We start from the raw sequence: 11,420 nt of genomic DNA on the forward strand, positions 1-11,420 counted from the left end.
CACAGCTCCACTCCTGCTTTTGGTATTGCCCCCAGCTCAGGAGCTCTCATTTGAATCTGCTCATCTGCAGTTCCCTGACACAGACACACACAGACACCCCGAGGGGCTCAGCTGAGCCCAGACTCTGCACTCTCTCTGGCAGTAGGCTGGGAACCCCCTGGTCCTTCTGACAGCCTCCCTGCTGTGGGCTTGCCCCTAGGTACACAAACCTCGGCTCCCAGGCCACTCCAGCTGCTCACTGCCCAGTCTGTTTTGACACCCGTTAGCAAGGACAGGGGCTGACACCCCTGCATCTCCCACTCAGCTGCTGGCACCACAGGCCCTGGGACCTGTGATCTGACTGCAGCTACTGACACTTGGACTCCACGGACACACATGCACACAGAATAGGGTCCCCAAGAAAAATACTTTGCCGTGGAGTTAAAGAAGATGGGACAGGCTCTGCAGGCACCTGACGCAGCGCATGGCCAGACACGTGCTGACTAATCCATTTATGTGCAACCATCAACTTTTATATCCTTTTCCCTCTTTTTCCACTTTTGTTCTTCTCCAAGCTGCCTCACTCCCTCTCTTTCCTCACCTCTGCTACACATCCCATAAGTCTTGTGCAACCCTAAAATGCTCTGCATTCTGCCTCTCACAACATGCTCCGTGTACCAGGCAGTGTCCCCAAAACCTGTAGCTGCTCAGGGCAGCTACTCCTGCTCCTGTTTTGATGGGCGCCGCCCTCAGCCCTGGGGTGACTGCTGCTGTGACAGCCTTGGGTGGAGCTGGGCACAGGGATCCCCTTCTCTGACTGGGTTATTGGGGTTCCCCTGCCTGCCACTGCTTCTTGGTGCTGCTTTGTCACATAACCTAGCACCTCCATCTCCCTGACTGGTATAACTGCCGTGCTGGGCATGCTCACTGCTCTGTGGCTGAGACCAAGGGGGTCCCTGTGAGCAGGGAGTGCCTTGATGTTACTGCTCTCTAGCATTTTCCAACCGCAGGTATCCCTGACAGTCTGGAGACGAGGGCACCCTTGATTCCATCCACAGGAGGAGCACCCACGGTGCACCAGGATGGGTGTGCCCAGGACACCCTAGCAGCTTTGCTGGCTGCTCCAGCGCTCCCATCCCCTGCTTGCTGCAGACCAGCTAGTCAGACTAACAGCTTGTCAGAGTAATTAGCTCTGTCAGAGCACCCTAATCTTTGCAGGCCAGACAGATCCAGGAAATAATCTCCTGCAAATCTCATCCCACTTACAGCCCTACCCAAAGCTGTAAGCAGCTGGACAGCTGGGTGGGCTGCCGCACTCTGGCAGCGCCTCCCAGTGCCCCAGGCCCTTAGCCAACATGCGTGCGTCAAGGCTGCGCAGCAGCGAGTCCCTTCTCTGTGGCTGCAGCTGCTGGTCAGGTCCATGCAGACTGAGACAGCCAGGAGCCAGCCCAGGGTGCTGGGCCACCCCTGGATGAGGGGCAGGGTGGGACAGGATGGGGGCTAGCACATGCTGTGGCTGTGTGCCTGTGTGTGGGACGAGGAAGTGGCTGGGGCTGCATAGCTGGGAGCCGCTGGGCATGGCCTGGGCACAGGGACCACGCTCTGCCTGCAGCCACCCACCCCGCTGCTGCCCACACCTCCCTGCACACCTTGAGCACTCGCAGGGTGCTGGTAAGGGATGGTAAGCAGAGCCACCTCCAGCTGGGAGACCCTTACACGTGAGGACAGGCAACTCCCAGCCCTGGCAGACAGCTGCCCCTGCGTGGTTCAGGAGCCTTCCTGTGGCACAGTGGAAAGTTCATCCTAACAGGGCTGCGGGACAGGGCTCAGCTGAGACGTTCCCCCTGAGCCCTCCCTGCTGCGCTGGGCCCTGCATCCACTGTCAGCTGCACCCACCATGCCCAGTTCCTTCCTGTGTTTCCTGGACGCTGTCTCCCGCAGCTCCCCCGTTCGTCCCCCCAGCCCCGCAGGGCGCAACTGCACAGCTTCGGGCGGGCAACCAGCTCCAGCTGCTGCAAACCACACAGCGCCGCATGCATGGAAACTCTGAGTGGCCCACATATGCTTCCAATTGCAGGGACCAGAAGTGCCCTAGGGCTCTGCACACACACTCACGCTATGGGCAACACCCAAGCAGGAGTGCTGGAGTCCCGCAGGAAACGGGGACGGAGCTGGGGATTCCTGGAGGACGTGAGACTGGCCTCACGGTGGCAGGGGAAGCACCCTGAAGGCCTGACAGGGAGCTTGGGTGGGCCTGAGGAACACGGGCTGAGGTCCCAGATTCAAAGAGATGCCAAGTGCTGCTCTACGAACAGAAAAGATGCTGCTCAAGCCCCACTGGATCTCCTGGCTGCCTTACTTCACCCAAAGGGAGTGGGGCCAAAGTCAGCAGCAGGCACTGCCTGCCTGAGCATGTGGCATCTTCACCTCCCTGCTGCACAGATGGTGCAGGTGAAAAAGCACTGCCTGCACAGCAGGTCTGAAGGCAGGAAGGAGAACAGAACTGCTCCAGCTCATGACACTACCGCGGCAGAACACCTCTGGCCTCTGCCCAGTAGCTGCTGCTCTGGACAGTCACAGTGCGGCTCTGGTGTGGGAGAGATGGCAGCCTGGGCCAGGCAGGTGGTTTTCCCATTGTCCCTCTTTCTGGCTTGGACTCTGCTCTGCAGAAACAGGAAAGCAACTGGGAACCGCTGGAGCCATGGCACGCAGCATGTCTGTTCATGTGGCCAGCACGGGGACAAGGACTTGGAAAGCTGGCCTGGTCAGATGGGGTCACAGCACCCCCTTCCTCGCCGGCCGTCTCCGAGACAGCCCCTCCTGGGCTGCTTTAGGGCTCACAAGCAGGGTAACAAACTCCACGGCACCATTTCCAGAGCTCTCTTTAGCACTGGCAACAATTGCTTGAACTTTCCACAACCCCAAGACCACAAGTATCATGATACCACTTTTGTGATACTAATTAGGAGGGCTCCTAGTGTGGGAACAAGCATCCAGAGGAACAAGCGCAGGAAGCCGAGAGCTGCCGCTCAGCAGCGCCGGGAGCCAAGCGGCTGCCGGTGCCGGTGCCAGCTGGACGGGACAGCGGCCGCACCGCCCGCAGCCCTGCAGGGACACGGCCCCCCCGCCCCGCGCCCCCCCCGCCCTCCCCGCACCCGCGGCTGTGCCGGGCCCCCGCACGCAGCCGGGCGGCAGCGGTGCGAACGCAGCCGGGGCCGGGCGGCCGCAGCCCGGGACGCGGAGGGGACGCAGCCGCCTCCTGCCGCTGCCCCCGCAGGGGTTCCGGCGGCTGCCCCGGCCCCGGCCCCGGCCCCGGCCGCACCTTCCCGGCCCGCTCCTGCCCCGCGCCCCGAGGCCGCTCCCCGCCTCCAGCCCCGTCCCTGCAGCGGGGCTCCGGCACTCCCGGGGGGCCCCGACCCCCCCCGCCAGCGGCCCGGCCCCGGGTGCTGGGCAGGGCCCGTCCCGTTCCGGCCGCGCCCCCCCCAGAGCCCCCCACCCCCGCCCCCGCCCCCGCCCCGCACGGAGCCCGCAGCCGGGACCCGCCCGCCCCGCACGGGCCCGGCCCGAGGCAGCCGCCGCCGCCGCCCGCGCCCAGGGACCGGCCCCGAGCCGCCTCCGCGGCGGCCCCGCGGGACCCTGAGGGCGGCCCGCGACGGGGGGCAGGGCCCCGGGACCGGCACCGGCACCGGGGCCGCGCCCAGAGCCCGCCCCCGGCCCCGCCCTCCCGGCGGCGGCCTCCCCACGTGAGCGGCCGTCACGCGCCCCGCGCCGCACACGTGACCGGGCGCAGCGGCGGGATGGCGCGGCGGTAACGGGGGCGCGGGGCCGGGGGCGGGGGGGCGGCCCCGGGGCTCCCCGTCGCGGCGGGGCTCCGCGGCCGCCCGGCACTGACGGCCCCGCCGCAGGTGCGGGGCGCTGCCCGCCGTGCTGTGCCTGTGCGCGGCCGCCTGGAGCTGCTGCGCCGCGGGGGTGGCCCCGGAGCGGGACCAGCCGTGCCGGTAGGTGGGGGCCGGCCGGGGCGCGGGGCCCGGTGCCCGGTGCCCGGCGCTCACGGCCCGCCCGCAGCCCGCCCCCCGGCTGGGCCCCCGCCGGCCGCGTGAGCCCCGAGCACGACGTGCAGCTGACGCTGGCGCTCCGGCAGCAGGGCAGGGCGCGCCTCGCCCGCCTCGTCCGCGCCGTGTCGGACCCGCGCTCGCCGCGATACGGTAACGGCCCCGCGCCCCTGGCCCGCCGTGTGCCCGGCCCCCGGGCAGGGTGCCCTGAGCCCGCCGTGTGCCCGCAGGCCGGTTCCTGTCCCTGGAGCAGCTGCGGGACCTTGTCCAGCCGTCGCCCGCCACGCTGATGACGGTGCTGAAGTGGCTGCGGGGGCACGGCGTGGAGAGCTGCAGCAGCGTCGCCACCCTCGATTTCCTGCAGTGCCACATGCCCGCCAGGTGAGCCCCGGGCAGCGCCGGGCCCTGCTGCGGTGGCTGTGCCTTGCCTGCGAAGATGGGAGAAGCCAGACCCGGCCCTGCGGGCTGGGACGTCCCCTGGCCCCCATGGCAGGCGAGCAGCAGGAGGCTGAGCCCCACTTCTGCGTGGGCTGTGGGCGCTCTGTGGCCAAGAGCTGGCTGCTGCCGTGCAGCCCTGGTGCTGGGGGAGCTGCAGCCCGATGCCTTGGAACATTGGGGGCCAGGTGCACACATGTGATAGGTGCTCAGGCCAGCCCACGCCTCCTCTTGCCCGCTTTTGGGGTCGCAGTACACACGCAGTGGGTGAGGTGCAGAGTGCTCTCTGCTTCATAAGGTCGGCTGTGCTGATGGGAAGGGGCGCTCGTCCCTGTCTCCTCCCGGCAGCAAGCGGGGTGCAAAGGGGAAGCAGGGATGGGCACGGGTGGCCAGGCTGGCAGCGGTTGTGGCGTGAGCCCCTGTGTGTGGGGCTGTCCCTGTGTTGCAGCACGGCGGAGCGCCTCTTGCCTGGGGCTGAATTCCACCGGTACCTGAAGGACCAGCGCAGCGTTGTGCGCTCCCCGCTGCCTTACACCATCCCCAAGGATCTGGCTGAGCATGTTGACTTCGGTACAGTATGCATAGGGGTTCAGGATGCCCAGAGCTTGTGCTGCCTCAGGTACAGGTGCGAGGTCGAACATTGCCCAGCCAGGAGGGGCCACCTCAGCACCTCAGAGGATGGTGTGGCCGGCCCTCTGCCCATGGTCTCAGCTGCCCTGGACCCTCCTGAGGAGATCTGTGCCCAGGGTCTGGGCAGGCAGCGTCCAAAGTCTGTGTTTTTTTTAATAGTGCTCTCAGCCCTGCGTGCTCAGTGCTGTGCGTGTGGGTGTCTGTGGGTGTGCAGCCGCCTCTGGGGTGGGAACGCTCCTCACATGAGGAAACCGCAGTCATTGCACAACAAGAGCGGGGGTGTCAAGTGGTGACAGTGGCTCAGCAGTGGGGTAATGGAGCTGAGCAGTCTGGGAGCACCTCTGGGGACTGGGGAGGCACCCAAAGGTGCAGTCTCTGGTCAGGTGCGTCCCTGCGGGCAGGGAGGGGGAGCAGGGGGCTATTGCTGAGTCCTGCCAGAGCACCAGGCCCTGGCACCTGCTGCTTCTCCTTACGTGCACATCAGTGGGTGGCCTGCATCGGTTCCCTGCGGAGAGGAACGTGGTCAGCAGAGCCTGGGCCAAGGAGCAAGCAGAGCCAGGACAGCCCCATGGACAGAGAGCGGCTTTCCACCTGGGGGTGACGCCGTCCGTCATTCGGAAGAGATACAACATGACGGGAGGAGATGTTGGGCTGCTGCCAAACAACAGCCAGGCCTGCGCCCAGGTAACTGCTCCCAAAGCTGATGGGGGCAGAGGCCTGCAGGCCTGGGAGTGCGGCGCCTTGGGGCTCCTCCAGCACTTGGCTGGTCTGGTCTTCCAGGACGCTGCAGGGAGGCTTCCGCAGCTGTGGGAGCACCGTGGGGCTGGCATTTCACACGCATGCTGAGCCAACTTTCCAAGTTGGGAAAGAAATCTTAGTGTCTCTCCTTGTCCCCCCCAGTTCTTGGAACAGTACTTCCACCAGGCTGACCTGGCTGAGTTCATGCAGCTCTTTGGCAGCAGCTTTGCCCACCACTCCAAGGTCGACCAAGTTGTTGGGCACCAGGGCTGGGGCAAGGCTGGGCTGGAGGCCAGCCTGGACGTGGAATACATCATGAGCACGGGTGCCAACATTTCCACGTGGGTCTTCAGCAATGCAGGTACTGATCCCGTGCCAGAGTTGGTCTGCTCTGCCTTGTGACCACTTCCGTGCATCCCGCTTGCTGTGGCACTGACACATCAGGCTGCTCTTTAGGGAAGTGCTTGCTCTCTGCCAGGCACGTAATGAGCTGCATTCAATCTGTCTGGTACCCATCACAGGGGCACACTGGGTGCAGTACAGTGCTTTCACAGCTGCTGTGGGCATGTAGCATGTGGGCTTCCAGAGCTGGAGCTGGTTTCAGGGCTGTCAGGGGATTCATCTTGATTTCTATAGCTGCTTTTGGACACATGAACTTATAGCATCCACAGCATCCTGCAACAAGGACTTCCATGCCCTGTGTAAAGCAGTCATCTCACTATGCTGCCTTCCCACAGAGAGAGAGATGATCTCTTGCCAGTGAATCTGCCAGTAGAGTGGATAAAGGAGAGTGAGGCAGTTTGAGGAATATAGGTTGCAAACCAGCATGCACAAAAATAGCTGCTACACCGCGGGATAAAGTGTGATCTGTCCAGATCAGAAGCTGCCTGGCTGGAGACAGAGCACACTTAGGACTGCTGGCTCTGTCGTCCTGGTGGTGAAGTCTACCAATGAAAGCTGCTTGGCTTTGGCTTCCACGTGTGCGGTGCCTGTGGTGTGGAAAGGGGGCAGAGAGACCCCTTTGGGCCGCTGTGAGGCAGCAGGAGTTGCTGAGACCTTGCACTCCTTGCTGCATGGAGAGAAACAGGAAGGGACCTGGGCAGGGGGAGGTGAACTGGCGTCCTGCCGCTCTGGGGTATGTGGTTAAGGGTAGAGGGCCCAGAGCTTGGCTGAGCCTTGGGCTTTGTCACTGCCTGGAGCTGAGGGTGGCTACAGCCCTGCGGAAGGTGTTCAGAGGAGTGAGTGAACGCAGGCATCATGCCGTGGGTGCCACGCTTTGACCAGAGCCATGGGCAGAGCTAGCCATCCCTGCTGTCAGCCGTGCTGCCATCACCCCTGCTACCAGCAGGAGCTCACAAGTGTTCAGATGCTCCGTGCTGCGTGTCTGTGCTCTGCAGGCAGGGATAGGGGCCGGCAGGACCTCCAGCTCCTGCTGGTGCTGCTGAGGAAGGGTAGCTCCTGCCACTCCACTGGACCAGCCCCTTTGTCTCTGCAGGGCGGCATGAAAGCCAGGAGCCCTTCCTGGCCTGGCTGCTGCTGCTCAGCAACATGTCATCGCTGCCGTGGGTGCACTCCGTCAGCTATGGGGATGATGAGGACAGCCTGTCGTCGGCCTACCTGCAGCGTGTGAACGTGGAGTTCATGAAGGCGGCTGCCCGTGGCCTGACTGTGCTGTTTGCCTCGGGTGCGTGGTGCTCTTGGGGTGACGTGGCTGTGCGTGGGGTGGGTGCACGGGCTGCTGCCAGGACCCCGCTGGGAGGCAGGAGCTTTCCCCCTGCCCGGGGGGCAGCCTGTGGGCCACCACCTCACCCGTTTCTGCTGTCAGGTGATGATGGTGCTGGTTGCAGGAGAGTGCCAGGGGGGAACCACACTTTCCGTCCCAGCTTCCCAGCCTCGAGGTAACCACGGGGTGGTCTGTGAGGGTCTGCACTGACCTGGCTGGTGCCAGGAGCTGCTGTCTGCTCTTCCACCTTGGCCTGCAGCTGGGCTGCTGCAAATGCTGTTCGTGAGCACTGTGGGGGCTCAGGACAGCCGCATGGTGGGATGGGGTGGAAGGTGGCAGGCCTTGAGGTGGGGGCTGAACAGCTCCTGGAGGGGCTGCTGTGTGCTTGCCCCCAAAGCCTGCCTGTCCCACAGCCCCTACGTGACCACCGTGGGTGGGACGTCCTTCAAGAACCCCTTCCTGGTGACCGCGGAGGTGACGGACTACATCAGCGGCGGGGGCTTCAGCAACGTCTTCCCCATGCCCGATTACCAGGTGCGGGGTCGCAGTTGCGCGGGGCTCGGTGGGGGCACCGCGGGCGGCCGGGGCTGGGGACCGGGGGCCGGGGTCGGGTCGCGCCGGAGCCCTTCCCTCCGCTGTGTCCCCAGGCCGCGGCGGTGAGGAGCTTCCTGCGCTCGGCTGCCAAGCTGCCCCCCAGCTCCTACTACAACAGCAGCGGCCGCGCCTACCCCGACCTGGCCGCGCTCTCGGACAACTACTGGGTGGTGACGAACCGCGTGCCGCTGCCCTGGGTGTCGGGCACCTCGGTACGGGGCGGGCGGGGCCCCGCGCGCGGTGCCGGCGGCCCGGGGCTGAGCCGGGCGCTGCCTCCCGCAGGCGTCCACGCCGGTGGTGGCGGGCATGCTGGCGCTCGTCAACGACCGGCGGCTGCAGCGCGGCCAGGGACCCCTCGGCTTCGTCAACCCCGCGCTCTACCAGCTGCGGGAGCGCGGCCACGGGGAGGCCCTCTACGATGTGAGCGGGGCGGGGGGGAATGGGGGGGGAAAGAGGGGAAGGGGGTGGAGGGGATGGGGGGGGCACGGGGGGGCTGGGGGGAATGGGGAGGACGGGGGGGGAATGGGGGGGTTGGGGGCGGGTGGGAGGGGGATGGGGGGGGATGGGGGGATGGGGGGAGGTTGGGAGGGGTTGGGAGAGGACGGAGGGGTTGTGAGGATGGGGGGGTCGGGGGGGGGACAGAGGGGGATGGGGGAGACGGGGGGGGATGGGGAGGACAGGGGAGGGGTGGGGGGGACGGGATGTTGGGGGTGTGCGGGGGGGCGCTGAGGGGGTGCCGTGAGGCACGGGGCAGGGCGGCGCTGGGGCCGTGCCCGGGGGCGGGGGGGGGCTCGGGGGAAGGGGGGGTGGTGCTGGGGGCCGGGCTGTCCCCGTGGGGCGGGGGCCCCGGGTGCGCGGTCGCGGTGCCCGCCCTGACCCCCCCGCAGGTGACGCAGGGCTGCCACCTCTCCTGCCTGGACGGCGCGGTGCAGGGACAGGGCTTCTGCGCCGGCCCCGCCTGGGACCCGGTCACCGGCTGGGGCACCCCCAACTTCCCCCGCCTGCTGCGCGCCCTGCTCGAGGCCTGAGGGGGGCGGGGCGGGGCGGGGCGGCTCCAGTAAAGGCCCCGCGGCAGCGGCGCGGCCCCTCCGAGCGCGTCTGCCTGTCTGTGTGCGCCGCCAGGGGGCGCGGGGCCAATGGGGAGCGGCGGGGGCGGGGCCGGCGGGGCGGCGGGGCCAATGGGGAGAGCGGGCGGCGGGGCCGGTGGGGCGGCGGGGCCAATGGGGCGGCGCGCCGCGCGCAGGCGCGGGGCTGAAGGCGGCCGGCGTCGCTCGGCGGCGGGCGATGAGCGGCAGCGCCGAGGCCGACCCCGCGCCCGCGGCCCCGGCCGCCCCGGCGCCGCCCGCCCCCGCGCCCGCCCCCGCCGCCGACAACAAGCCCAGCCCGGCCGCGGGCGGCAGCGGCGTCCCGGGGGCGCCCCCGGGCGCGGTGGGCGGCGCGGCGCGGGGAGCTGAGGGCGGCGCGGCCGCCGGGAGGGGACCGGGTGAGCGCGGGGGGGGGAGGGGTGGAGCGGCCGGGGCCAAGGGGGAGCGGGGCTGGGGCTCGGCGGGGGGCGGGCGGGGGTGCGGGGCCGGGCCGGGCCGGGCCGCGGCTGCCGGACGGTTCCCCCTCGGCTCCCCCCCGGTTCCGGTGAGCGCGGCCCCGTCCGCAGCCGCGGGGCAGCCCCGGGTGGGGGCGGCGGTGGCTGAGTGCCTCTGCCCGCAGCGCCCGTGTCGGCGGCCGTGGCCGCGGCCCCGTCCGAGGGGGCGATGTCCAACGGCGTGTACGTGCCGCCCAGCGCCGCCAACGGGGACGTGAAGCCGGTGGTGTCCACCACGCCACTCGTGGACTTCCTGATGCAGCTGGAGGACTACACGCCCACGGTACGCGGGAGGCCGGCGGGGCGGGGGCGGGCAGCGGGCGGCCGGGCTGCTGACCTCTCTCCCGCGCAGATCCCGGACGCCGTCACCGGCTATTACCTCAACAGAGCGGGCTTCGAGGCCTCCGACCCGCGCATGTGAGTGGTGGGGGGTGCGGTGGTGCGGCCCTGGGGACCCCCGTGGGGTCGGATGGCCGGGGGGCCCTGCAGGAATCCCCTCGTCCCCATGGTGCACGGTGCTCTTCATCTGATGTTGTCGCTTCTTCTTTCCTGCGTGGTAGCATCCGTTTGATCTCCCTGGCCGCACAGAAGTTTATTTCTGACATTGCCAACGATGCGCTGCAGCACTGCAAGATGAAGGGAACAGCCTCAGGCAGCTCCCGCAATAAGAGCAAGGTGAGAGGAAGTGGGAACGGCTGCACGGGTGAGGGAGAGCATCCTCTCCTGGGGCTGCAGGACCTAAATGTTCTTCCATCAAATGTGGCTGTTGTAAACATCTTTGACTCCTGCCCCCAAAAGGTCAACGTGTGTACTGATGAGTAAGGGCTCTGCTGTTGGGAAGGGACTCTGCTGAGAAAAGGAGGCGGGCAGTGGAATGCACAGGGCATGCCCTGAAGGCCCTGCAGAAATGTGCAGGTAGCTGTGCGTGGTCAGACTGAGGGCCACCTAGCCCTGCCGCCTGCTCTGACAGGGACCAGACTGGTGTGTAGGGAGGAAGTGTGGAGAAATAGTTTTTGGGAATTTTCACATTCACTATCTATTTGTGGTTCAGGGGCTTCATGACAGCCATGTAATTCATCTTCATAGCATTGGGTAATGCTCAGCATGTTTCTCTGAAACTGGGCGCAAAGCACATGAAACCTACAGTAGTTAAATGCTGGTCAATGCCCCAGCCACTGTTCTGTAGCTGCTTCTGGGAACTGTGCAGGTACAGGTTGCCACAGCTTGTAGGAGAAAAATTGTAAACCAACAAGAGTCTGAGGAATGCCTGGCAGCAGAAGTTGTCCTTGCTGTGACTGATGTTACTCATTGTCCCTTCAGGATAAGAAGTACACGCTGACCATGGAGGACCTGACACCAGCACTCGCGGAATACGGCATCAATGTGAAAAAGCCACATTACTTCACATAAAGACTGAGGAATTGTCTCTGGGAACTTTTTTTAGGGTTGCTTCTGTGCCATTAAACAGCTCGGTAGTCTTTTTTTTTTTTTTTGGAAAGACACCTTGTTTCATGCCCATGTGCTAATGCCCTGCCTGCAGTAAGTGAAACAATGTTGTCTGGCCTGCAAGAGCTTCTCTTACTGCACCAACAGAAGTTGGTCCTGTGCCTTTGGAAGCTGATGCAGAGAGCTGCTGGCTGTGGGATACAGCAAAGAGACTCCAGCTGCACCTTTCCTGGAGGGCTCAGCC

General features: G+C 66.0%; 2 protein-coding genes across 2 annotated transcripts; both read left to right on the forward strand.

Annotated features, from left to right (window-relative positions):
• The first annotated feature begins 3,524 nt into the window (after positions 1-3,524).
• On the forward strand, positions 3,525-9,240 carry TPP1 (tripeptidyl peptidase 1). Its single transcript, XM_084493126.1, has 13 exons — positions 3,525-3,787; positions 3,885-3,977; positions 4,045-4,184; positions 4,262-4,412; positions 4,915-5,036; positions 5,581-5,780; positions 5,997-6,195; positions 7,330-7,518; positions 7,660-7,732; positions 7,971-8,091; positions 8,205-8,363; positions 8,434-8,571; positions 9,039-9,240. Exons 1-13 carry the CDS (start codon positions 3,777-3,779, stop codon positions 9,177-9,179), a joined length of 1,737 nt encoding a protein of 578 aa, XP_084349252.1. The 5' UTR covers positions 3,525-3,776; the 3' UTR covers positions 9,180-9,240.
• Positions 9,241-9,295: 55 nt separating this feature from the next.
• Positions 9,296-11,211, forward strand: TAF10 (TATA-box binding protein associated factor 10). Its single transcript, XM_084493169.1, has 5 exons — positions 9,296-9,634; positions 9,856-10,013; positions 10,083-10,147; positions 10,291-10,405; positions 11,051-11,211. The coding sequence occupies exons 1-5, from the start codon at positions 9,436-9,438 to the stop codon at positions 11,138-11,140; spliced, it is 627 nt and encodes a 208-aa protein (XP_084349295.1). The 5' UTR covers positions 9,296-9,435; the 3' UTR covers positions 11,141-11,211.
• The last annotated feature ends 209 nt before the right edge of the window (positions 11,212-11,420 follow it).

This window comes from Aythya ferina (genome assembly GCF_964211825.1).
Source record: "Aythya ferina genome assembly, chromosome: 1".
NCBI classification, from domain to species: domain Eukaryota; kingdom Metazoa; phylum Chordata; class Aves; order Anseriformes; family Anatidae; genus Aythya; species Aythya ferina.

Excerpts from the sequence above, each read along its gene's own strand:
- TPP1 (XM_084493126.1), top strand. Across the intron at positions 5,781-5,996 it reads ACAGCCAGGCCTGCGCCCAG|TTCTTGGAACAGTACTTCCA; the intron begins GTAACTGCTCCC and ends TGTCCCCCCCAG. Across the intron at positions 7,519-7,659 it reads GACTGTGCTGTTTGCCTCGG|GTGATGATGGTGCTGGTTGC; the intron begins GTGCGTGGTGCT and ends TTCTGCTGTCAG.
- TAF10 (XM_084493169.1), top strand. The coding sequence starts at position 9,436 with ATGAGCGGCAGCGCCGAGGCCGACCCCGCGCCCGCGGCCCCGGCCGCC. Across the intron at positions 10,148-10,290 it reads GAGGCCTCCGACCCGCGCAT|CATCCGTTTGATCTCCCTGG; the intron begins GTGAGTGGTGGG and ends CCTGCGTGGTAG. Across the intron at positions 10,406-11,050 it reads GCTCCCGCAATAAGAGCAAG|GATAAGAAGTACACGCTGAC; the intron begins GTGAGAGGAAGT and ends TTGTCCCTTCAG.